Source organism: Mobula birostris, chromosome 18 (assembly GCF_030028105.1).
Source record: "Mobula birostris isolate sMobBir1 chromosome 18, sMobBir1.hap1, whole genome shotgun sequence".
Classification (NCBI taxonomy): domain Eukaryota; kingdom Metazoa; phylum Chordata; class Chondrichthyes; order Myliobatiformes; family Myliobatidae; genus Mobula; species Mobula birostris.
The window spans coordinates 58,883,014-58,910,107 of record NC_092387.1 but is presented as its reverse complement, the minus strand read 5'-3'; the positions used below and the strand labels follow the sequence as shown (position 1 = coordinate 58,910,107).

The following is a 27,094-nucleotide window of genomic DNA, read 5'->3' as shown; positions in this document are numbered from 1 at the left end:
TATTAGATTTAACTCCCATGCGGGACAACTAAGAGAGTATTGATGACTATTTCTCTTATTTAAGAAAAAAAACACAGGACTCCAAGTAGAAATCCAGATGATACCTTCAAAGATCCAAAAGAAATATTTGACAATTTTGAGAGTTTCACTCCTCTTATCGGAAAGTTTGATCCCAAACCCCTCAAGCACATAGGATATCTCTTCACGGACTCCAGCTCGCATCTTCTGTAGGCTTGGGACAACGGTGACCACAAGCAGAAGGGCAACCTACCAGAGGAGAAAGGAACAGAGCTACATAAAGAGGAATATGACAACGCCAATGCCCAATAAAAATATAAATCGGAGACGCACGATAGTGTAGTAGTTGGCACAAAGCTATTACAGTAGCAGCGATCAGAGTTTAATTTCTGCTGCTGTCGGTAAGGAGTTCTCATTCGTTTTCTCTCTCTCTCCCCCCCTCCCCCTCTCCCCCCCTCTCTCTCACCCTCTCTCCCCCTCTCACCGCGTGGGCTTCATCCAGATTCCTCCCACATTCCCAAGACGTACAGGTTAGACGTAGTAAGTTGAGGACATACCACTTTGGCGCTGGAAGTGTGGGGGCAAAATTTTCAAGATGCCCCCTGCATATCCTCAGACTAAGTCGGTCATTGTCATAATGATGCTTTTCACCTGCACGTTTTGATGCACATGTGACATAAAGCTAATCTTTAAAAAGCCTGACTATTAAATGCATCCAGGAGAGAGGCCGTTGACAGTTCTTATGCAAGATTCAAATCCGTCCACAACCCTTAACATGGTGACTGACCCAATCAACATTACAGGCAAAAGAGAACGGAAATAAAAAGCAGGTTGCTGGAGACACTCTGCAGGTGAGGTTGCACTTGGGAAGAGAGAGAAGGTCAAAGATCAGTCTTTAAAAACTAGGAAATGAAAAAGTGTTTTGAGCAAAAAATGCTGAGGGAACTCAGCAGGTCACGTAGCATCTACAGAGGGGAATAAACAGTCTACATTTCAGGCCGAGAGACTTCATCACGACCTTTAAGATGAAGGATCTTGACCTGAAACCTTCCTTCATACATGCAGCCTGACCTGCTGAGTTCCTCGAGGTGTGTGCGTGCGCGTGCGTCTCAAGATTTCCAGCATCTGCAGAATCTGGAGGTCAGTCCCCCCACCATCCCACTGTAAATAAAGGTTAATCAACCCAAAAAGTCATCAATGTGTGGCAGATGTTGCCTGACCCAAGTGCGAGGCCAGCAGTTTGATTTCACTATATTTTCCAGTAGTTTGTGTTATAGTAGCTAGTAGTCATCAGTGAGAATTTAAAAGCAACTTTCAGGAAGAGAGAGAGCGAGAGAAGCAAGTCATTCAGCCTATCTAGTCTGCACCTCCATTTGATCCTGGCCGATTTACTTTCCCTCTCAACCCCATTATCCTGCCTTCTCCTTGCAAATTTTAATGCCCTTACTAATCAAGAACCTATCAATCTCCACTTTAGATATACCCAAAGACCTAGCCTCCCCAGCCATCTGTGGCAAAAAATTCCACAAATTCATCAGCCTCTGGTTAAAGACATTCCTCCTCATCTGTTCTGAAGGGATGTACTCCTATTCTGAGGCTGTGCTCTCTGGTGCTTGTGTTGAGTTCCGTTCTAGTTCATTGAGACAACCCTGTTAGAGTGCCTGGCTACTGAGAAGCCGTATGAAGTCTTGCCGTCTCCATTGCAGTCTCATGGCTGCAAAGTATTAGCAAGGCAAAAACATTTGTACACACCAACAACAAATGCAATAGAGTCCGAGATACAGCATGAAAACAGGCCATTGGGCCCATCGTTGCCAACCAAGGTGCTCAACTAAACTGGTCCCATATTCCTCTAAACCAGGGGTTCCCAGCCTTTTTCAGGCCATGGATCCCTACCAGTAACAGAGGGATCCATGGACACCAGGTTGGGAACCTCTGCTCTAAACCTTTTCTACCCATCTACCCGTCCAAGAGACTTTTAAATTCAAGATTGGTTAAAGTCATTTCCAGTACACAAGTGTAAAAGGGAATGAAATAATTGTTATTCTGGATCCGATGCAGCCAAAAAAAAAGCCAAGATAAAGAGTTCAATAATAAAGCATGATAAATATAAATACATACACAAGCAGCTTATATAGATTGATTGCATGTCCATAAAGTGACACTAGGTACCGGAGACCGAGGTACACGAGGGGACTGACAGGAAATGATAAAGCAGTGAGTTGAGGGTGTTGGGGAGGTGTGATGGGGTTGTTGTTCCTGTCTCAATCACTTCCTTTGGCAATTTGTTTCATTTACAGACCACTCTGAAATTACCCCTCATGCCCCTTTTAAATCCTTTAAAATCCCCTACCCTTAACTCAAAGCCCTTTAATATTTGATTCCCTTTCCCTGGGGGTGGGGGAAGCCTGTGCACATTCATAATAAAAATAGATAACCTGCTCAAGTGATGCTATTGAAGGGCAAATGCAGAAAGACTGACGTCTCTTCTTAAGGCACATGTGCACACAAAGCTGACTACCTACACAGACATTATGTTGGTGGGACTGGCTCTACTAATGACCTTGGTAAAAAATAATGAGAGCAGAATATCTGAAATATTCCATGGGATGAATGAAGATTCACAGGTGGTGCAGATTCAAGATGGCACCACCCAGGACATGCTGTCTTCTCAATGCCACCATCATACACACTCAACATTTTAGGAACAGCTTGTTCTCCATCATCACCCGATTTCTGAATCGCCAATGTACAATCCCTCACTATTTTTATTTATTATTTTTGTTCTACTTATTTAATTAAAAAAACTATAAATTGCAATAAGAAATACGTTAAAAAATTACGTATGGCAATGTACTGCAAAACAAATTTCACGACATATGTCAGTGATATTTAACTGGACTGACTATGAAACCCACAGTGGAATCAAGATAATTACCTGATAGACAGTAACCAGAGCCACCACCATCGCCACAATTAGCTTTGGTGGAATTTGGAATCCTGCATTAAAGAAAGAAAAGCATTTGGTTTATATTGTCACATGTACTGAGATACAGTAAAAGGCTTTTGTTTGCGTGCCATCCAGACAGTTCATTCCAGACATTAAAGTAGGGCAAGAGGAGAACAGTGAAGGAATGCAGAATATGGAGCTAGAACAACAGGTAAAATGTTGTGCAGGTAGACAAATAAGGTGCAAGCACCATGACCAAGTAGACAGGGATCAAGAGTTGAAAACGAGAAAATGCACCCATCAAGATTATTTATAGTCATTTTCAGAGTGTAAAGAAAAAAATTCAACTTCATTCACCTAATGACCTCCCAGCTCAAACTAAAGATATTGCATTCAAAACATTCAAGTATGAGGGACCCTGGAGACTCCATTTGCAATACCAGCAGCTCCTTGTTTAATCATAGGAAACAGGCAAAGACACTGACTGAGACAATACCACTGCTGCTGCCAAAAATATTTCACTATTATATATAGAGGGAAATGCAACCTAAGCTTTCAAGGGGTGTGGAAGTAACGCAGAAGGCCAAGCTTCCAAACATCTACACCAAAGCTGCACCAGGCAGGAAGTCAGAACCTCTGATTGACCAAGTTTAAAACCAGCACAAAAGTCATTTGACACTAATTCCTTCAAACTGGATGAAGACAAATACCCCAATGAGTTCCACCTTTTCAAAATGAGAGCTGGGATCCGGGGCCACTTATGAAGTGCTCTAAGCTGTGAAGTTAGTTGGGTTTTAGTTTAGGGAAGGAAGTGCTGCTATCTAAATGCACAATTGTAGGAGATTTAATTGCAAATTTACAAAGGGGACTGGAAATATGCATGACATGATAAGCAGGTCAGAGCTGGAACATATCCAATAGGCCAAATGGCTTTTTCAGTTGTACTTAAGAAAAATAGAGACAACTTCATTGAAATGCATCCAATTATTGGTGCCCTCATGCGAGTAGACTGCTGAGAGTTCAAAAGAAACCAACTTTACCTTTCATTGGTATGTAGATGTAAGATCGCATTGAAGTCCAAATTTTGGATGAGAGACTTCGCTCATCTGTGCAGGCTCTAATGAGGTAGGTGGGAGGCAAAAAAAAAAAACATATTGAGCTCTTGAAAAACATTGAAGTCACATGAGAAGAGTTAAAATCAGCTCCAGTGGTGGCAAATCCCAAACCTGCTCTTGGATGTTCTTTTCCTCAGCAAGAGTTTCAGGTAATCTATGTAGTATTCATCAGCTTGACACTGAAGGGGGGCGGGAGGGAAGAAGAAAAAAAAAGTTTGGTGACCAGTAGGTACCAAGATCCAACAGCACAACCCTGGGATTTACAGCCCATTAGTTTTGGACAGTTAATACAACTAACTGCACAGTACAAGCACAGAAACAGGCCCTTTGGCCCATCAAGTCCATGTTGATCCAATCTTCTTCCTAGTGCCACCTACATTCACTCGGACCACATCCCCCCATCCATGTACTTATCCATACTTGCCCCAGATATTAAAATTGAATCAGCATCTACCACTTCTGTTGACAGCTCGTTCTGCACTGACACCACCCACTGAATGAAGTTCCCCCTCGGGTTCCCCTTAATATTTTACCTTTCACCCTAAACCCATGACCTCTAATTCTAGTCTCACCCAAGCTGAAGGGAAAAGTTTACATGCATTCACCCTACCCTACACCCCTCAACGTGGTACAACTCTACCAATATTGAAGCTCGGTGGCCGCAGGCCTGTGTCAGTGCCTGCTGGAGGCCTGCCCTGAGGTTAAAGGACTGCGTATGTGGGTGGGTGGGAGGGAGGGAGGGTTGGGGCTTGTTTTGGTTATTTTTTGCTTGATATGATCTGCATTGCGCTTCTGTGTGTGTGTGGGCATGTTATGTTGGTTCCAGAATGTGTGGTGACACTTGCCGGCTGCCCCCAGCACACCCTAGGGTGTATTGGTTGTTAACATAAACAATGCATTTCACTCTACATTTGGACAACCCCTAACTTATTCAACCTACCACTGGGACTCAGGTCCTCAAGTCAAGGCAACATCATTGTTGAAAAGAGAAAACTTACAAGACCTGGGTGAGCATGCAAGCAACAAAACTATTGACTACTCAACAGGAAGATTGATCTAATGCAGGGGTTCCCAACCCGAGGTCCATTGACCCCTCTGTTAATGGTAGAGGTCCATGGCATAAAGACGGTTGGTAACTCCTGATCTAATGGTCTGTCAAGACTCAGGAAAGCACAATGACTGGCTGAGACTAAGATGGACTTGCAATTCCTGGTGACCAATATTACCTGCCAGCATGCGAGTATGATAGTTTCTTGACTTTATCACAATGTATGACAAGTGCTATTTTACCCTGCTTGCCAACCAGGTCAATGAGGAATAAGGAACTCATCTCACCTTCCACCGCAGCATTTAGACATGATTACAGCTTCTTCCTCTGCCATCCTTTCCAGCAGCAAGGCCCAAACTCCAAGTCCAAAAAAGTATTTTTCTTCTTCTCATGGACTTACAAACCCTTCTATTCATTTGTTTGGTAGTGATAGACCCCCATTCCCATAGCTGGTTGCTTCTTTTCAAATAATTTTTTAAATTGGCCAGAAAGATAACCACTTGATGGCAAGTCCCCAACCAATCCCCACACTGCCCTCTGAAATGCAGGCACTCACCAAGTGCGAGGTCAGATTTCCTGAGGTCTTGCCATTCCTCATAAGCAAGACAGGGTATATGATGCTTAGAAACACGAGGCATAGGAGTTGGGGGAGGCTTCGCAGCAAGGAATAGTATTTATAGACCTGGATTGCAAAGGCAAACAAATAGGTAAAAAGATTCAGTACCTGAATTAGTTGCAAAGTGCACAAACTTCTGACTTTGTTTCACAGAACTCATCATTTCTAATCGACGAATCCCCTGATATCCAGAAACGATCAATCAGATCACTGGATTGGAAAAAGCTGCAGAAGGTTGTAAACTCGGCCAGCTTCAGAAGAGGAACTAGCTTCCCCACACTGAAGACGTCTTCAAAAGGCGATGTCTCAAAAAGGCAGCATCCATCATTAAGGACACTCACCATCCAGGACACGCACCCTTCTCATTACTATCATCAGGGAGAAGGGTACAGGAGCCTGAAGAGGCACATTCACTCTCCATCAGATTTCTGAAGGGTTCACGAACCACTACCTCACTATTTTTGCAATAAATACATTTCAATTTATGGCATTATATATTTACTTTATGCCTTGCACTGTACTGCTACCACAAAACAAATTTCAAGGCATACGCCAATGACATTAAACCAGATTCTGAATCAAATAAAGAGAACAGACCAGGTCATCGTGATCATACCCTGGGACTTCGGTCACGCAGAAAGGCAGCAGCACTGAGTGTGGCTTTAGGAGGGTCAAACTAATTTTGCCGTCTTTGGAGGCAACTATAACTCTAGCAGCAATGCAACTCAAAATCCTGTTTCTTCATGTAGATGCAAAGCACAGAACAGAACAGTACAGCACAGGTCAGCCCCTCAGCCCCCAATGTTTGTGCTGAATTAAACTAATGACATCCAATCCCATCTGCCTACATATAGTCCACAGCCACCATTCTCTGCATATGCAGCTGCCTACCCAAAAGCCTGGCAGCACATTTTTTTTTTTTTTTTTAAGATTAGATTAGATTATGAGGACACTCAGTCCTCGTTTATTGTCATTTAGAAATGCATGCATTAAAAAATGATACAATGTTCCTCCGGTATGATATCACAGAAACACAAGACAGACCAAGACTAAAACTGACAAAAAACACGTAATTATAACATATAGTTACAACAGTGCAAAGCAATACCGTAATTTGATAAGAGCAAACCATGGGCATGGTAAAAAAAATCTCAAAGTCCCAATAGCCCATCATCTCACACAGACGGTAGAAGGGAGAAACTCTCCCTACCATGAGCTTCCAGAGCCGCAAACTTGCCGACGCAGCATCCTGGAAGCACCCGACCACAGCCCGACTCTGAGTCTGTCCGAAAACTTCGAGCCTCTGACCAGGCCTCCGACACTGAGCACCATCTCTGCCGAGCACTTCGACCCTGGCCCTGGCCGCCAAGCAACAGGCAAAGCCAAGGACTCGTGGCCTTCCCCTCCAGAGATTTCGATCACACAGTAGCAGCGGCAGCGAAGCAGGCATTTCACCATTTGAGGCATCCACCATGTTTTAAAAGAAAACAACTTGGCCCACTCATCTCCTTTCAACTTTCTCCTACTCAACTTAAATGCATTCCCCTCTTTTGTTAGACATTTTAACCCCACGGGAAAAAGGTAGCCGCTGGCTACTCCATCCAAGGCTCATGCTAATTTCAAAGATCCCATGGCACATTTCAAAGAACCTAGAACAGTATCAGACCCTTTGACCAATGATGTTGTGATAACCTTTTAACCTACTCCAAGATCAATCTAACCTTTCCCTCCATTTTTCTATCATCCATGTACCTGTCTAAGAGCCTCTGAAATGCCCCTAATACATCTGTCTCTACCACCACCCCTGGCAGGGAGTTCCATGCACCCACCACTCTCTGGGTGAAAACACATCTGACATCACCCCTATACTCTCCTCCAATTACTTAAAAATTATGCCCCCTTGTATTAGCCATTTCTACCCTAGGAAAAGTCTCTGACTGTCCACCCTATCAATGCCTCTTATCATCTTGTACATCTCTTATCGAGTCATCTCTCATCTTCCTTCGCAGTGAAGTTTTCCTGAAAGGTCTAAACATTTATTGAAAGGTCATTGTCACACATCATTTGTGGGAGCTTGCTGTGTACAAAGAGGCAGGGGTGTTTACTGCATCACAGTGTCACTCTTAACAGTAACTTATCCGCTGGGTTAAGTTTTAGAAAACTGCGGAAAGGATGCAAAGGCAGCTACAGAAATGCTGAAGGTTGAGCCAGAATACAGCAACCCTTGTTACATCATGCAAACAACTATCTGAACAAGAATTCAGTCAGCATTTTATGAAAACCAAGTCAAGCAGGAGGAGATGTATTCTCCTTGCTGGTTCTCAGCACTGAAGCCAAATGGATTACTACTTCATATAACAAAGAGAAAAGGACTATTGTCCTGGTTTTAGTATAAATCACTTTCGAGCTGCAACAACAGTCATACTGTTCATGCACTCCTTAGGGCTGAAGCAAAATCCCCAATTTAAACTTAAGAAGGTTGCATAAGCATAAATAATTACCTCTGCCGATAAAGGGCATTCGAATTTCTGCCAGGTGAGAACGCCACAGTGCAGCCAGGACAGGAGGCTTCCAAGAAGGTAACCTGCTTTGTTTTTTACTGTGGCACAAGCAAGGAGAGGGTAGTACAGAGCAAGGTAGTAAAGCAATGCAGCAATCTTCAAGTATTCTGTGGGGGAATATAAGAGAGCACAACCCGTTACAGCAGTGTACCCAACAGAGATAATAGTTACAAACACCAGAAAATCTGCAGATGCTGGAAATCCAAAGCAACACACAAAAAAAAAAACACTGGAGGAACTCAACAGGTCGGGCAGCATCTATGGAAAAGAGTAAACAGTTGACATTTTTGGCTGAGATTCTTCAGGAATATTCAGAATATCCCTACAAAATAATCCTATAAAAGGAACTGGATTCGCCCTGGTACATCTCAAAAAATCCCTCCCAGACTTCGAGGACTTCTACATGAAATGCTGCCATAGAAAAGCAGCGTCCATCAAACATTCTTATGACCCAGGCCATGCTCTTTTCTCACTGCTGCCATCAGGCAGAAGGTACAAGAGCCTCAGGACTCACATCACCGGGTTCAAGAACAGTTACCACCCCTCAGCCAACAGGCTTTTGAACAAAAAGGGATAACTACACATTCTACTTCTGGTGTTTCTACAACCGACGGTCTCACTTTAGGGACTCTTTATCTTGTAATTTATATTACTGCTCAGGGTGTTCTGGAGTGCAGCGTTCAATTCTGGTGCCAGCTGTAAGGAGTTTGCATGTACATTCTCCCCGTAACCGTGTGGATTTCCATCAGCTGCTCCAGTTTCCTCCCATGGTCCAAAGATGTAGTAGCTGGTAGGTCATTGCAAGTTGTCCTGTGATAGGGCTAGTGTTAAATAGAAGGGTAGCTGGGCAGTAAGGCTTGTAGGGCTCGAAGGGCCTGTTGCAAGTTTTATCTCCAAGAGAAACATCTCCTACAAGCTTCTGTAGATGGAAGGTGGAGAGTGTTGTGACTGGTTGCATCATAGCCTGGTATGGAACCGCCAGTGCCAGAGGCAGCTGAGGGTCATAGACTCAGCAGCTCCATCATGCACACACCCTCCCCAGTATCAAAGACATCTTCAAAAGATGGTGCCTCAGGAAGCCCCCATCCGTCACCAATGACCCTCCTCATCCAGGACACATCCTATTCTTGTTACCATCAGGAGCTTGAAGACTCACAACAGTTCAGGAAGCTTCTTCCCCTCTATCGTCAGATTTCTGAATGGTCCATGAACACCACCTATTTATTCCCTTTTTATTGCACTGTTTTATAATTTATAATCATTTTATATCTTTGCACCATGCTGCTCCCACAAAAATTCCACATCATACAGGATAATGATACTAAATCTTTAATTATTCACACAAGTTCTGGGTGTTAGTGGGCCATCGATGATCCCAAAACTCCATTAAGGACAGCCACCCGAGCTGCTGCAATCTGTGAAGCTTTCAGGGACAATGCAGTTGTCTTATTTTGACACTGACATGTAAGGTTACATAATCATTCCAGTGTTGAAGCACCAACCACACTGCTGCGGTCTTAGAATCTCAAATGCACCAGAAGGACAGAACCAAAGTGTTTTTTTTAAAAAAGAAAAGCAATACGTTTTGCAAGCAGCATGTGCTGTGCCAGCAATGATGGCGGGGTGGAGATGCCAATCTACCAAAGGGAGGTGCAAGGCACTCCTTTCCTCTGCTGGCTTGCAGGGTCACCCTTGGGGAAAGGTGTAGCAACTGCTGACATGCTCTTCCCACACCCCCTCCCCGATAAGGGTCACGTGAAGCCACTGGAGCAGGTGCTGGATGGTCGTACGAGCAGCTGGTGCATATCGCATGTCCTGGTTATGCGACCACTGACACTAGGCAATCCCTGGAGTATTGATAACTGCTAGGATCACCCATCTTGTAAAGACACTGCCCAGAAGGCAATGGCAAACCACTTTTGTAGAAAAAAATTGCCAAGAACCATCATGGTCATGGAATGATCATAATTGTCCACGTCATATGACATGGCACATAATGTGGATGATGTACTTGGAAATAAGTGTATAACTAATTTTTTTTTCCCTCAAAAATAAAATTGATTTATAATTTCCTGGCAGTAGTTGGTTTTGCATTCTTATCTCTGGAGATAAGCACTGAAACTCTATAGACTTCTCGATTAAAACTTGGCCTTTATGCCATTTATCATATGATAAATTCTATTTCATAATGTTAGAGTCAAAACTAGTTTAATCTACAAATTGAATTAACACACAAAGCACCAAAGGAACTCAGTGGGTCGGGAAGCATTGGCAGGAAAATGAACAGTCAACATGCCAGACCCAGACAGATTGGATGTTTCCTACTGTGGGAAATCTAGAACCAGAGACCACGGCCTCAGAATAGAAGATGTCCCTTTAGAACAGAAAGGTGGAGGAATTTCTTTAACCAAAGGGTGGTGAATCTGTGGAATTCATTGCCACAGACGGCTGTAGAGATGAAGTCATTGGGTGCATTTAAAGCGGATGTTGATCGGTTCTTGATTAATAGGGGTGTTATAGGTCACGGGGAGAGGGCATGAGAATGCGGCTGAGAGGGAAAACAAACCAGCCATGATCAAATGGCAGAGCATTCGATGGACCGAATGGGCTAATTCTGCTGCCATGTCTGATGGACCTGAAACGTCGAATGCCCGTTTCTCTCCACAGAATCTGCAGCGTACTTCCCTTGCTGAGGAATTGTAACATCAACTAGACAAAATCCATTCAAATATGACAAGAGGGTCAACATATAGTGTTCCATCTCCTTGGTTTTATCGTAGACTCAATGGCATGGCATAGTAAACAAGGAATGAAAAAAAAGCAATGCTTCTGTTGGGGAAACAACAGGATGGCTTTAGATAGGAGCTTCTTTAGCGCCCAACATAAACCTCTGGCCTTCTGTCAGCTAATGTGTTTTCCTACTTAATATTTCCTGACTGCACAGGAAGTGACCCAATACAGATTTCAAACTGCTCATTTTCAAAATAAAATCTGAATCTGTCTAGTCGCATAGAGAAATATAAATCAATTGCCTGAAGGGCAGAAGATGCAGTCTCGTGCAAATATTTTGAAATGATCATGGTCAGGACTATTGCCCATCCAGTACTTTGATTTCAATGATGAACGTTACTTTGCAAGGACTAGATCTCTGCATCAGGGTGCAGTTAAACGAATTGCTGGCTTGCAAAGCTACGTAGGATAATGCTCAGTTCACCAGTCATTTCACAAATTGGAATACATGAAATTAACACCTGGATCACCAAAAGATCACCGCAATCTGAGAGATTACTTAGCAACATTGCAAATGTTGGTTAACCAGAAATTTAAAAAAAAACAGGATGGTGGGAATACTTAGCAAGCTGGTCAACATCTGTGGAATGAGAAAAAAATTAACATTATGTCATCAATTTTTGATTTATTGCAGACGTTGCTCATTTCATCTGTCAGTCCTCTATACATGATCTCAAAATTATAAAGGTAACCTTCAGTGCATAGTTTTCTGATTCTTTGCTGGAAGGAGTTTCCGCACTTTGGGAGGAGGGTGGAGACAAATTTTGCTCACTTACCTTTGGTGTCCTTGGAGAAGTCCAGGCCAATGGGTAAAGGATTGCTATCAATGACGACAACACACAGGGAGGAGAAGAGCACCCCAAACACAGCAGCAGCAATGCCTCGGTGGCAGTCACTTTCAAGGAAACCAGCTGGACTGAAAATGCAGCATATGGCCCAAATTAGAATGAAGTAGAAATAACATTGACTAATGTATTCCTTCTGTATACGCGATACTCCGATCAAATATTTGCACTTGGACCATTTTTGAAGTACAGTTGTGTGATTGGCAAGGAAATTTGTTGAAGAAATAAATGGAACTCCATTTCAAATAGATAGATATTTAAGAATTATTTTTGCATTTACAGGTATCAAGTCACTATTGGCGAAGTCCCAAACAAGCACTGAACAAAGCAGGAACTCAATAAAAACAAAACTTCTAAAATAAAATAAAAATTCAATGAAATTTGTTGCCACACACACACAAAATGCTAGAGGAACTCAGCAGGTCAGGCAGCATCTATGGAAATGAATAATGTGACAAGAATACACATAGATTAAGATGTAGCTGTCCTGTGCTGGCACCGATGGGATCAGTAGTTGGTCTGCCACCTGTCTTCAGGAGAGAGGGAGATAAGGAAAACAATGGAGCAGCATGTGGAGATGTTAATGAAGGAAAGAGAGCTGGCAAGAGCAGCTCCCCCTTTGAACCCTGAACTGTTTGAAGTGATGGACAGGCGATACCCCAGCAGGGGGATAAAAAGGGACAGGTTCGCTAAGGACACACACAACACCCGAGGTAACAAGACCCTGGAAGCGGTGCGTCTCTCACAAGTCGGTGGGAAGTACCGGGCCACAAACGCACAGGGTGGAAAGGCACGATCGGCGGGAACCTGGTGTGTGTCCACCCTTGCCTGGGTGCCAGGTTCAGCGCAGGGAAATGATCGTATCTGGAAACGGAGGGGTCACGGTCGGTGACCTCAGATGACATCACAAAGAACTCGTCCGAAAGCTGACTGCGAAGGTCCGTGTCTGGAAGCCCTGAATATTCATTTGTTTTTGGTCTCTCCTCCCCCCCCCCCCCCCCACTGTCTATCGCCACGGCAGCGATTACTGCAAACTGAACTGAACTAACTTAAACTGAACTTTGCGTTACTTTGAAACTGGTCATTTACCCCTAGACAACAATAGAGCTTGATTGATCCTGTTATCTTAATTCTGTGTACATGTGTGTTTATCATTGCTGAACTGTTGCATTCATTATCCTTTTGATTAGAGTACTGTGTTGCTTGTTTCTTTAATAAAACTTTCTTAGTTCTAGTAATCCAGACTCCAACTGAGTGATCCATTTCTGCTGGTTTGGCAACCCAGTTACGGGGTATGTAACATAAGTGGGGTTCTCGTCCGCGATTTTGAACGCTAAATTTGGGACAGAGTAAATTGATTGGGTCAAAATTCCCAAAAGAAAGAAAAGACAAACAGCAGAAATGGAGGCTGAGGAAATTATAAAGGCGCCGACCTTGGAGGCATCAGAGGATGCCAGGAAATCGGAATTGGTAGCTGTGGCCAGACGGTTGAATCTTGCTAAGGGGAAGTTGACAATGAGGAGAGAGGAGATACACAGAGCTATTGTAGAGCACTATGTATCTAAAGGTGTGTTTCCCCAAGGCGAGCTGGAGGTGGTGTCTATTGAAAAACCTGCCGGAGACGCGGTACAGGTGCAGCTTGAAGAACGAGTTCCGGGTACGGCAGTTAGAACACGAAGAGAAGCAGTTAGAAGGGGGAGGGAGGGGGAGAGAGGGAGGGGGAGAGAGGGAGGGGGAGAGAGGGAGGGGGAGAGAGGGAGGGGGAGAGAGGGAGGGGGAGAGAGGGAGGGGGAGAGAGGGAGAGACACACACACACACACACACACAGCTGGAGCGAGAGGAGAAACAGAGGGAAAGGGAATTCGAATTGGAGAAGTTAAGGTTAAGGGCAGAGCAGGGGCTTGTGCCGAACCAAGGTGGAGGGTTCCGGGCGACCCAGGAGGTTAGGCTGGTTCCCCCATTTGACGATACCGACGTGGATCGGTACTTTCTCCATTTCGAAAAAGTTGCTACAAGTCAGGACTGGCCGAGGGATAAGTGGGCTGTTTTGCTTCAGAGTGTACTGAAAGGGAAAGCCCAACAAGCTTACTCAGCTTTGTCCGCAGAAGATGCCCAGAGGTATGAGGTGGTGAAAGAGGCCATACTCAGGATTTATGAGTTGGTCCCGGAGGCATACCGGCAGAGGTTCCGGAATGTGAGGAAGCAGTGGGACCGCACGTATTTAGAGTTTGCCCATGAGATGCAGACATATTGTGAGCGTTGGTGTGCCTCGAAGGGGGTAGAGGGGGATTATGACAGAGTGCTGCAGCTGATCCTGATTGAGCAGTTTAAAGGTTGTGTCCCTGAGGGTATGAGACCCTACCTAGATGAGAAAGAGGCAGCCACGTTAGCCGCAACTGCTAAGTTAGCAGATCAGTATGCGTTGACGCATAAAATGAAGTTTGCCCCGAGTAAAGGCTACCATAAGGGTAGTCAGGATGGCGGGGAGAGTCCGCTGGAAAAGTCAGAAAGTAAGCCGGGGACTAGAGAGAAGGATAAGGTAGACCGGGAGCAGTCTGGTAGGAAGTCTCCTGGGGTCGTCTGTTATAATTGCAGGAAAGTCGGACACTTTGTGTCCAGGTGCTTTGCCCCAAAGGAGGAGACGGGAAAAGGAAAAACGGCGATTTTGACTGGCTGTATCGAGCTGGTAAACGAACCGCTAGGGAAGGACAGGTCTGCCAAAGTTCAGGAAGGGCGCGAGAAGTTTATCTTGGCTGGATTGGTGTCAGTGAAGGAGGGGTTAAAACCAGTTCCGGTGCGGATCTGGAGAGACACGGGAGCGTGTCAGCCACTAATACTGAAGAGTGTATTAGAGTTTAGCTCAGAGACCCAGACTGGGGAGGTCAAGGTCAAAGGTATTGGAGAAGGGACAGAGACAGTCCCTTTGCACCAGGTACACTTACAAAGCAACCTGGTCTCTGGACTAGTCACGATCGGGGTGAGGTCCGAATTACCGATGAAAGGCGTGGAAGTCTTGCTCGGTAATGACGTCACCGGGGGGAATCGTGTTCGAAGCAGTGAGATTGACAGGTCAGCCTGCCAGCATTGAGGCCCTGCCCATGGACTCACAGGTTCATCACGGGACCGCGGTAGTAAATTTAGCTGAGGCGTTTCTGCCAGCCTTGTACAAGAAGGGGGTAGAAAGTGAAAAGAAGGAGTGTAGTGAAACAAGAGGTAGTGAGGGAGCTGAGACAGAATTAGCATTAGCCAGGAAAGAATTTATGCAGGCGCAGGAGCGAGACGAGGGGCTGATGGTTTTGGTGGAGGAGGAAGTGCTAAGGAAGAAAGGGAGACCAAGTACCGTACCCGCAGATGAGGAATGGGGGGTGGTGCAAAAGAGTTATGGGGATGAGATTTTTAACCTGGCCCATAAGGTACCCCCCGGTGGACATTTTGCGGTGCTGGAGGAAACAGTTGGTGGAATCATGAAAGTGGTTTACCGGCTGCCCAGGGGGAAGGATGTTATTGATTATGGCCGACGCGAACTGACACGGTCACAGGCTTTTGATATGCTAACAAATCTAGTCGGTGTTAGCGCAGAAATCAATGAAGCTAGGGTCCCCCTAATAAGAGAAAAAAACCATTTTGAAAAGATGAGTATGGTATCGACCAGATGGGAGAAGGCTATTGTTTTGGCCAGCTCTGCTGATAAGGTCTCTCCCTTAATCCCCGAACAAAGCGACTCTTTAGGAGAAGTAATTAAACGACTCGCACACGTGTGTTTGATTGTCCCAAGGCGATGCAAAGAACTGGGACGTTGGGTGGTGTCTGTTACACTAGGTCAGCCTAGCGAGCAACAGCCATATAGAATGAGTAATAAAGTGACTAAAGGGCTGACGAACACAGAGGTGTGTATTGGCAATTTAATACGGCTGTCTGAAGCCAGCTTGATAGTGAACCTTGAAAAAAATGAGTTCGGCCACACGAAGGTCACTTACCTGGGAATTGTGGTGACACAGGGGCAGCTGGCAGCGATGCAAGCTACAGTGCAGGCTATCGCTGACCTCCCAACCCCGACAGACAAGAGGGCCCTCAGAAGGCTCTTGGAGATGGTGGGGTACTGTAGGAAGTTTTGCAATAACTCTGCGGTTACTACCCCTCCCCCTCCTACTAAGCCCTTGCGAGAGAAAACTAAGTCGGAATGGGACAACCCTTGTTATTGTGGTCCGGGACAAAACCAAATGAGAGGTTACATTGATCACAATTCATCAATGTTTTTGGCCACTATGAAGTTTGCTAAGTTGGAGCCTGGTCTAAGGGATTATTAATAACACATATAAAAGGAACAGAAAATGTGATGGCTGACTGTCTGTCAAGGTGTTAACAACTTCAAACTCGCTGTATTAGCCAAATAGCTGATAAAGATGTATATTTGTGTGTGTATCAAATAATGTATTCATGTTTGTAATTTTTACCCCCCCCCCAGTAAAAATCCTTAAAGCGGGGGGAAGTGTGACAAGAATACACATAGATTAAGATGTAGCTGTCCTGTGCTGGCACCGGTGGGATCAGCAGTTGGTCTGCCACCTGTCTTCAGGAGAGAGGGAGATAAGGAAAACAATGGAGCAGCATGTGGAGATGTTAATGAAGGAAGGAGAGCTGGCAAGAGTGGCTCCCCCCTTGAACCCTGAACTGTTTGAAGTGATGGACAGGCGATACCCCAGCAGGGGGATAAAAAGGGACAGGCTCGCTAAGGACACACACAACACCCGAGGTAACAAGACCCTGGAAGCGGTGCGTCTCTCACAAGTCGGTGGGAAGTACCGGGCCATAAACGCACAGGGTGGAAAGGCACGATCGGCGGGAACCTGGTGTGTGTCCACCCTTGCCTGGGTGCCAGGTTCAGCACAGGGAAACGATCGTATCTGGAAATGGAGGGGTCACGGTCGGTGACCTCAGATGACATCACAAAGAACTTGTCCGAAAGCTGACTGCGAAGGTCTGTGTGGAAGCCCTGAATATTCATTCGTTTTTGCTCTCTCTCTCCTCCCCCTCCCCCCCCCCACAGTCCATCGCCACGGCAGCAATTACTGCGAACTGAACTGAACTAACTTAAACTGAACTTTGCGTTACTTTTAAACTGGTCATTTACCCCTAGACAATGATAGAGCTTGATTGATCCTGTTATCTTAATTCTGTGTACATGTGTGTTTATCATTGTTGAACTGTTGCATTCATTATCCTTTTGATTAGAGTACTGTGTTGCTTGTTTCTTTAATAAAACTTTCTTAGTTCTAGTAATCCAGACTCCAACTGAGTGATCCATTTCTGCTGGTTTGGCAACCCAGTTACGCAGTACGTAACAATAAACAGTCAATGTTTCGAGTCAAGACCCTTCTTCAGGATTGGAAAGGGGGAAGATAAAAAGGTGGATGGAGGGGAAGGAGGATAGCTAGGTGATAGGTGAAGCCAGGTGGGAGGGAAAGGATAAAGGTCTGAGGAGGAAAGAATCTAATAGGAAAGGGGAGTGAAAAATGGGAGAAAGGGAAGAAGGAAGGTGATAGGCAGGTGAGGAGAAGAGGCAAGAGGCTAGAGTGGAGGGGAATAGAAGAGGGAAGGGGAGGGAACTTTTTATTTTTTTTAAACTAGGAGAAATCGATGTTCATGACATCACATTGGAGGCTACCTAAATGGGATATGAGGTCTTGTTCCTCCACCCTGAGAGGGGCCCTATCATAGCAAAAAGAGGACATGGGCCAACATGTCTGAATGGGAACGGGGAGAGGAATTGAGATGGTTGGTCACTGGGAAATTCTGTTTTTGACAAATGGAGCAGAGGTACTCAACAAAGCAGCCTCCTCCCCCCACCCCCCCACCAATTTACACTGGGTCTCACTATTATAGAGGAGACTGTATTGGATAAGGTTCAATAGACAGACCTACAGATTTGCAGGCAAAGTGCTTGTCTCATTGTTTGGGGCCCTGAATGGAGGTGAGGGAGGAGGTGAAAGGGCAGGTGTAGCATTTCTGTCACTTGCGGGGATAAGTGCTGGAGGGAGGTTATGGGGAGTGATGAAGTGACCAGGGAATCATGGAGGGAGCGATCGATCCTTGCAAAAAGCAGAGGTGGGGGGTGTGGAAAGGCAAAGATGTGTTTGACAGTAGGATCCCTGTTGAAGATAATGGGAGCTGCAGAGGATATGTTGGATGTGGAGGCTCGTGGAGCAGTGGGTGAGGACAAGAGGAAATCTATCCCTGCTAAGGTGGTGGGAAGATGGTTTGAGCGTGGATGTCTGGGAAATGGATGAGTACCTGTGAGAGCAGCATCAATGTTGGAGGAAGGGAAACCCCGTTCTTCAAAAGGAGGAGGACGACATCTCAGATGACCTGGAAGGAAAGTCCCATCCCAAGAACAGATGTGGCAGAGACGAAGAAGCTGAGAAAAGGGAATAGCATTTTCACAGTTGACAGGGTGGGAAGAGGTATAGTCAAGCAAGCCAACGGAAATAGTTAGGTTTATAACGGATGTCAGTGGACAGTTTGTCTCCAGAGTTGGGGACACCGAGAGATAGCAAGAAAGGGGAGGGAAGTGTCAGAAATGGACAAAGTGAATTTAAGAGCAAAGTTGGAGGTTGATATGATGAAACTGACAATCGCAAGGTGGGTGCACGAAGCTGCACCAATCGGTCAATTTAGTGTAGGTAGAGTTAGGGAGCATTACCAGGCAAGGGTGGAACATGGACTGCTCCACATAGCCAACAAAAAGGCAGGCGTAACTAGAGCCCATGTGGATGCCCATGGCTAATCCTAGTACGGAGAAAGTGGGGGAAGCCGAAGGGAAAATTGAGAGGACCAGTTGTCTCTGCCTGCTCCTTCTTCACTGAACTCTTGTCTATATACCTCAACTCCATTCTTTCCCCCTTGGTTCAGTCCCTTCCTATCTCCTGCAGAACTTCACAAGCGAGCTCAACAACTTTCAATTCCTTGGCCCTAACTGCCTCACTTTCACCATAGATGTGCAGTCCCTATTCCCCATCGAGAAGGCCTTAAAGACCTCCGCATCTCTCTCAAGTAGTTCCCCGGCACCACCACCCTCTGTTCTGGCAGAACTGGTCCGCACCCTCAGCAATTTCTCCTCTTACATATCACAAATAAGTCTAAGCTCCTTAAAAAATCTCACTCTCAGTGCTTTGTGCTCCTGACTTGGCACTGGCTAGCATTTAAATCCAAATTGCCAAGGAGCCTTTGGAATGCCAAAGTTCGATGCCAGGATAAAGCACTTCACAACAAAATGAAGCTTAGACAGACCAAATACTACTTGTGGTTACAGAACTGCAGATTTGAGGGGAACAAAAGGAGGAAATAAAAGCCTTGCGTAGCTTATTGAATAGTGAGTGCTCTGAATGAGTTTCAGTTGCAAGGATCATTACGGAATTTAGTCACACGTGCTCAAGTTGGTTCCTTAAGGCTGTCATATTTGAGGGGGGTGGGGAGAAAAGAAAGAATTGGGGATAGGCTCTCACTATCTATTAAATATTCCTAATCCCATGTGTGTCAAATAGCCCCTGACAACCTTGTCCAGGTCCCGGCTTTCACATGTGGCTTAGCTACTGAGCCTGTTGGAACTGTTTCTACTGACACAAGAAGGGGCAAAGGCCAGTTACTGGCATCTTAAAGCCAGTCGTTTCAGGCAGTTGAGGCTTATCAGCCGTGATTGACAGCTCATCTAGAAGGACAACTAACCTCAAACCCCTGCTGCCTTGCAGCTATACCCACTCAGGGGGAAGGCTTGGGAGTAAACCCTGATGGGAAATGTGGAGCTGGAGCCCCCAAGGCAGTCCTACATCAAGTTCAATGCTGACTGGCAACTCCTGCGATGCAGCTGGTGCCAAACTGTATCGGTCTCTGCCGTTCCTTTAGAATCTTCAGCTGCGCGAAGAGGGGGAGCCTATTGCACGGGCAACAGCTTGCTCTCCACACTGTACTACCCCGGCCTGTGCACCAACTTGCGTAGACAGCTAGGACACAACAACCGCCGCTGACCCTCATCAATGGAGGCCCAATACTTAAATTGCAATCAACCTAGTTAAACAACAAAAACAGCAGAACTCCTACTTCAGTGAATTTAAAACTTCTGAGGGAGGACAGGAGAGATTTTCAAAGGACACTGACAGGAGAAAAAGTAATTGGAACTGAAGCCTGGTCACACAAATGAGGAACAAAATATGACTTTGCATAATGAGGAAAAAAGTTGAGCTATACTTTGGGAGATGATACACCTCCACACCACACACCAACGCTCATCTAGGTGTCAGCAGCGGAAAGAATGAGCAGTTTCGAGTTCCTGGGTATCAACATCTCTGAAGGTCTATTCTTAGCTCAACATATTGAAGCAATTATTGAAGACACACCAGTGGCTATATTTCACTTGGAATCTCAGGAAATTTGGCATGTCATCCAAGACTCTAGAAAATTGTTTACAGATGTACCATGGAGAGCATTCTGAGTGGTTGCATCATCACTTGGCATGGAGGAGCCACTACCTGGGCTTGGAAAAAGCTGCAGAGGGTTGTAAACTCAGTCAGCTCTATCATGGACACCAGCCTCCCCAACATCGAGGACATCTTCAAAATGCGATGCCTCAAATAAAAAGTGTGGCATCCTTCATTAAGGAACCGACCAATCCACTACCCAGGACATGTCCTCTTCGCAATACTAACATCAGGAAGGAGACACCGGAGGGAATACACACAATAAATGTTAAACAAGAGAAAGAGTGCAGATGCAGGAAGTCCTACGCAACACACACAAAATGCTGAAGAAACTCAGTAGAGTCAGGCAGCCTTTCTGGAAATGAATAAACAGTCAACCTTTCAGACAGAGATCCTTCTTCAGGACGGGAAAGGGAGGGAGAAGATGCCAGAATAAAAAGGGGGAGAGGAGGGGAAGGAGGATAGCTAGAAGATGATAGTGAAGCCAAGTGGAAAGGATAGATAATGGACTAGAGAGAAAGAAGTGATGTGTAGGAGAAAGGGATGGAGGAAGGGACCCCAGGGGAGTCAACAGGCAGGCGAGAAGAGGCAAGAGTCCAGAGTGGGGAATAAAAGGAGGGGCGGGGAGGGAAAATATTTTTAACAGAAGGAGAAATCGATATTCATGCCATCAGATTGGAGGCTACCCAGATGGAATACAACGTGCTGATTCTCCATCCTGAGGGTGGCCTCACCTTGGCACAAGAGGTGGCCATGGACCAAAATGTTGGAAAGGGTCAATATTTTAGGAACAGTCAATATTTTGGGAACAGTTATTTTCTCTCCATTTTTCTGAATGGCCAAACTCATGAGTACTGTCTCAGTATCTTTACACAATTTAATTTTTTATACATTTCTTATAATTTACAGTATATTTGGTATTGCATTGTACTGCTGCAAAAACACATTTCATGTCAGTGATAATAAACACGATTCTGATTCTAGTTTAAAGTCAGGAGTTAAAAGTTTAAGAGTGAATTCAGGCAGTGCTTTTGATCAGGCATCAAAAGGAACTTTCTTGCATAAACATTACTGAGGTGACGAGGTCTTGGTGCTCCCAGGGTACTGGGCAGGCGGTGAACCTACACTAAATGTCAAGGTTCTGACCTCAGGAATTTGACTGCTTAGTTCAACCAGGGTTCAAGTGGCAACTTAACTGTAACAGGCCCGGAACTCCAGCGCAGCAGTCCCTGCACAGCCGTCTCCGCTTGACAAACAGGGACAGGAACACCAGTACCAGAACCTGAAAGAGAGAATTTGTGTAAAGGACTCACTGTGTCCCTACTTACCAAACCAACTGGAAACTGAACACCTTTTGCAATCCTGACAAACAATTATCTGAAACACCAAGACTGGGAGGAGGCCACTCGGCCCTCTAATCAGCCAGGGGCTCACTGGTCACACACAGTCTTCCAACAATTGGAAGGTGTGGGTTCGAGTCCCACTTTACGCGTTGAACTAAAATGCAAAAGGTGCAATAGCTAAATGCAGCATCAGAGACACCACCTTTCAGACATTAAGACTTCCTCACTTGCCCCGTAACATTACCCACAGGGCAGCAAGATTAGATTATTATAAAATTAGGTACATTGAAACGTACTGAAATGTATCAGTTGTGTCAATGACCAGAGTCTGGGGATTTGCCAGAGAAACCCACAAGTGTCTTCATGCTTCCGGCTCCAACATAGTATGTTGGCAACTTACTAACCCTTACCCCCTCCTTTTCAAATGAGGGGAGAAACTGGAGCACTCTGAGAAAATCCACACAGTCACAGAGAGATCGTAGAAGCTTCTTACAGACAATGTCAGGAATGGAAGCCGAAGTGATTTTCAAGCTGGTGTTGTAGAGCGCTGCACCAGCCACTATTCCATGCTGGAACCCACACCTCCCGTTGGCCTGGGAGGTGTCTATAACCAGAGCACATGGGGCTTAAAATGTGAAGGGGGAATACTTTAGAGGGGGAAGCTATAAGCATTTGGAAAACACTGCCTGAAGGGGTGATGGAGGCAGAGTGTACTTAGACAAGCATTTGAAATTGACAAGGCATGGAAGGTCTTGATAAATGAGATAAACATGGGTAGGTACTGGGGCTGCATGGACGGTGTGGGGCAAAGTGACCATCAAGGGCAGCATGGTAGCACAAGGCTTCACAGCACCAACTGCGAGATCAGGGTTCGATTCCCACCACTGTCAGTAAGGAGCTTGCACATTCTCCTCTACGAACACGTGGGTTTCCGGTGGCTGCTCCAGATTCCTCCTGCATTTCAAAGATGTACGTTTAGGATCAGTAGGTTGTGGGTATGCCATGTCTCCACCGGAAGCACAGCGAAGCTCCGGCACAATCCTCGCCAGCTTAATTTGACACAAACAGGGCATTTCAATGGATGTTTCAATGTTCATGTGACAGCGCTAACACATCTTGTGTTTTATACAACCTCACAGCATTTGTACCTCAAATAAATCAAGAGATCAGAATATCAGTCATTGTCGACATTATCATCCTATCTATGGGAGATCACTGCCATATTACAGTCAGAGTCATAGAGCACCTCAGCACAGCAACACTTCCCTAATATTGATTGGCACCTGATTAGTTCCAAGGGTTTAGATGGGGCAGAGTTTGTTAAGTGTGTCCAGGACAGATTCCTGTCACAGTATGTGGACAAGCCGACCAGGGGGAATGCCATACTAGATCTAGTACTAGGTAATGAACCGGGTCAGGTCACAGATCTCTCAGTGGGTGAGCATCTGGGGGACAGTGACCACCGCTCCCTGGTCTTTATAATTATCATGGAAAAGGATAGAATCAAAGAGGACAGGAAAATTTTTAATTGGGGAAAAGGCAAATTATGAGGCTATAAGGCTAGAACTTGCAGGTGTGAATTGGGATGATGTTTTTGCAGGGAAATGTACTATGGACACGTGGTCGATGTTTAGAGATCTCTTGCGGGATGTAAGGGATAGATTTGTCCCGGTGAGGAAGATAAAGGATGGTAGGGTGAAGGAACCATGGGTGACAAGTGAGGTGGAAAATCTAGTCAGGTGGAAGAAGGCAGCATACATGAGGTTTAGGAAGCAGGGATCAGATGGGTCTATTGAGGAATATAGGGAAGCAAGAAAGGAGCTTAAGAAGGGGCTGTGAAGAGCAAGAAGGGGGCATGAGAAGACCTTGGCAGTAGGGTAAAGGAAAACCCCAAGGCATTCTTCGATTATGTGAAGAAAAAAAGGATGACAGGAGTGAAGGTAGGACCGATTAGAGATAAAGGTGAGAAGATGTGCCTGGAGGCTGTGGAAGAGAGCGAGGTCCTCAATGAATACTTCTCTTCGGTGTTCACCAATGAGAGGGAACTTGATGATGGTGAGGTTGATGTTCTGGAGCATGCTGATATTAAGGGAAAGGAGGTGTTGGAGTTGTTAAAATACATTAGGACAGGTAAGTCCCCAGGGCCTGACGGAATATTCCCCAGGCTGCTCCACGAGGCGAGAGAAGAGATTGCTGAGCCTCTGGCTAGGATCTTTATGTCCTCGTTGTCCACGGGAATAGTACCGGAGGATTGGAGGGAGGCGAATGTTGTTCCCTTGTTCAAAAAAGGTAATAGGGATAGTCCAGGTAATTATAGACCAGTGAGCCTTACGTCTGTGGTGGGAAAGCTGTTGGAAAAGATTCTTAGAGATAGGATCTATAGGCACTTAGAGAATCATGGTCTGATCAGGGACAGTCAGCATGGCTTTGTGAAGGGTAGATGGTGTCTAACAAGTCTGATAGAGTTCTTTGAGGAGGTGACCAGGCATATAGATGAGGGTAGTGTACTGGATGTGATCTATATGGATTTTAGTAAGGCATCTGACAAGGTTCCACACGGTAGGCTTATTCAGAAAGTTAGAAGGCATGGGATCCAGGGAAGTTTGGCCAGGTGGATTCAGAATTGGCTTGCCTACAGAAGGCAGAGGGTGGTGGTGGAGGGAGTACATTCAGATTGGAGGATTGTGACCAGTGGTGTCCCACAAGGATCTGTTCTGGGACCTCTACTTTTCATGATTTTTATTAACGACCTGGATGTGGGGGTAGAAGGGTGGGTTGGCAAGTTTGCAGACGACACAAAGGTTGGTGGTGTTGTAGATAGTGTAGAGGATTGTCAAAGATTGCAGAGAGACATTGATACGATGCAGAAGTCGGTTGAGAAGTGGCAGATGGAGTTCAACCCAGAGAAGTGTGAGGTGGTACACTTTGGAAGGACAAACTCCAAGGCAGAGTACAAAGTAAATGGCAGGATACTTGGTAGTGTGGAGGAGCAGAGAGATCTCGGGGTACATGTCCACAGATCCCTGAAAGTTGCCTCACAGGTGGATAGAGTAGTTAAGAAAGCTTATGGGGTGTTAGCTTTCATAAGTCGAGGGATAGAGTTTAACAGTCGCGATGTAATGATGCAGCTCTATAAAACTCCGGTTAGGCCACACTTGGAGTACTGTGTCCAGTTCTGGTCGCCTCACTATAGGAAGGATATGGAAGCATTGGAAAGGGTACAGAGGAGATTTACCAGGATGCTGCATGGTTTAGAGAATATGCATTATGATCAGAGATTAAGGGAGCTAGGGCTTTACTCTTTGGAGAGAAGGAGGATGAGAGGAGACATGATAGAGGTGTACAAGGTAATAAGAGGAATAGATAGAGTGGATAGCCAGCGCCTCTTCCCCAGGGCACCACTGCTCAATACAAGAGGACATGGCTTTAAGGTAAGGGGTGGGAAGTTCAAGAGGGATATTAGAGGAAGGTTTTTTTACTCAGAGAGTGGTTGGTGCGTGGAATGCACTGCCTGAGTCAGTGGTGGAGACAGATACACTAGTGAAGTTTAAGAGACTACTAGACAGGTATATGGAGGAATCTAAGGTGGGGGCTTATATGGGAGGCAGGGTTTGAGGGTCGGCACAACATTGTGGGCCGAAGGGCCTGTACTGTGCTGTACTATTTTATGTTCTATGTTCTATGTTAACAGGCCATTCAATCCACCTAGCTCATGCTAAATTATTCTGTCTAGTCCCATCAACCTGCACCTGGACCACAGCCCTCCATACCCCTATGTATTCCATCTACGTACTTACCCAAACTTCTATGAAATGTTGAAGGCAAACCAGAACTGCCACTTCCACCAGAAGCTCATTCCACACTCTCACCAACCATCACAACCATTATGTTTGTGACAGAACAAGATCACGCCTTCAAAATCATTCATTGGATGCAAAGTGCTTTGGGGAGTACTTCAGAAATGGACATGTTAAGGTATTACAGAAGCTGCTCCTTAGAATGGAGATGAGGAGGAATTGCTTTAGCCAGAGAGTGGTGAATCTGGAATTCATTGCCACAGATGATTGCAGAGGCCAAGTCACTGGGTATGTTTAAAGCAGAGATTGATAGGGAAGGGCATCGAGGGTTATAGGGAGAAGGTTGAATGAGGTTGAGAAGGATAATAAATCAGCCATGATAGAATGGAGCAGGATCAATGGGCTGAACTGGCTTGTTCTGTTTCAATGTCTCATGATTCACATTCTGCAATTACTTCAGCTGGCTAAATCCCTGGATTTAGAAAGATGAAACAAACAAGCTGGCATCAGTTGCTACTTGCAGGCAGTGGAGGGAGGTGCGGTTGGGATTGCTTCCAACTTCTTAAGATATCCAGTATTTGCAGGTTTTTAAAAAAAATTTCACATAATGCAACTTTCTGACCCATTACATCCTCCAGTCATTCACGTTCTCATGGCTTTGTGATCCATGTCCCCTTCAGTACTGGTCACAAGGAAAGGCTGGCTGAGTGCCAGGAGAACATCCTTTATTTAAAATAATGCTGAAATAGTTTGGAACTTCATACTTAGTTCTAGCATTTGAGGTCCATTTGCAAGTCTCACACTCTGAGCACTACAGCAGACACAGGTTCTTCGCCCCAACCATGCTGAACTGTTACTCTGCCTAGTCCCATTGACCTGCATCCGGACCATAGTCCTCCATACCCCTCCCATCCATATACCCATCAAATGTTGCGATCGAACCTGCATCCACCAATTCCACTGGCAACTTGTTCCACACTCACACTACCCCGAGTGAAGATCCCTCTTAAATATTTCACCTTTCACCCTTAACCTATGACCTCTCACTCTAGTCTTACCCAATGGAAGAAGCCCATTTGCACTGACTCTATCTATACCGTTCAATTTTGTATACTCTAGTAGCTCCTCTTGACTTACTTTTAGTTTGCCAGTTACTGAAGCAAATAAATACTTTGGACATAAACAACAACTTTTCCACCTGTATTACCACACTCCGCTTTTGAGTTTGCTGAGGAGGTTGATGTGTTAACCAAAGTTATTCAATGGTCTCTGTGCAGAATCTCCAAGAAAAGCTGCTACTAACAATTTTGAATTTCAATCACAGGATTGCAGGGCTGGACACAAAATCTTTGAGAAAAACATCACCACTTGCTATTAATAGTTAGCCACATCTAGAGTAGAAACAAGCATACCGCTAGCGGAACCATCTATTACGTCGATTGCATTGAAGTAGGCTTGACTACGAGGTCCCACATATGGCAATGGGACAAGAACACAAAATTCTGCCGATGCTGGAAATTCTGAGCAACACACACACACA

At 45.3% G+C, this 27,094-nt stretch overlaps 1 protein-coding gene across 1 annotated transcript in view; it reads right to left on the bottom strand.

The window, feature by feature from the left end:
* Positions 1-27,094, bottom strand: part of stra6 (signaling receptor and transporter of retinol STRA6) — a 66,490-nt gene that overhangs the window by 20,846 nt on the left and 18,550 nt on the right. The window contains exons 4-11 of the mRNA XM_072282763.1: positions 21,611-21,696; positions 11,875-12,014; positions 8,249-8,415; positions 5,688-5,813; positions 4,195-4,262; positions 4,009-4,085; positions 2,957-3,018; positions 105-267 (exon numbers count right to left, since the gene is read on the bottom strand). Of these exons, the coding sequence (XP_072138864.1) occupies positions 105-267; positions 2,957-3,018; positions 4,009-4,085; positions 4,195-4,262; positions 5,688-5,813; positions 8,249-8,415; positions 11,875-12,014; positions 21,611-21,696 (889 nt within the window). The remainder of the gene's footprint in view (positions 1-104; positions 268-2,956; positions 3,019-4,008; positions 4,086-4,194; positions 4,263-5,687; positions 5,814-8,248; positions 8,416-11,874; positions 12,015-21,610; positions 21,697-27,094) is intronic.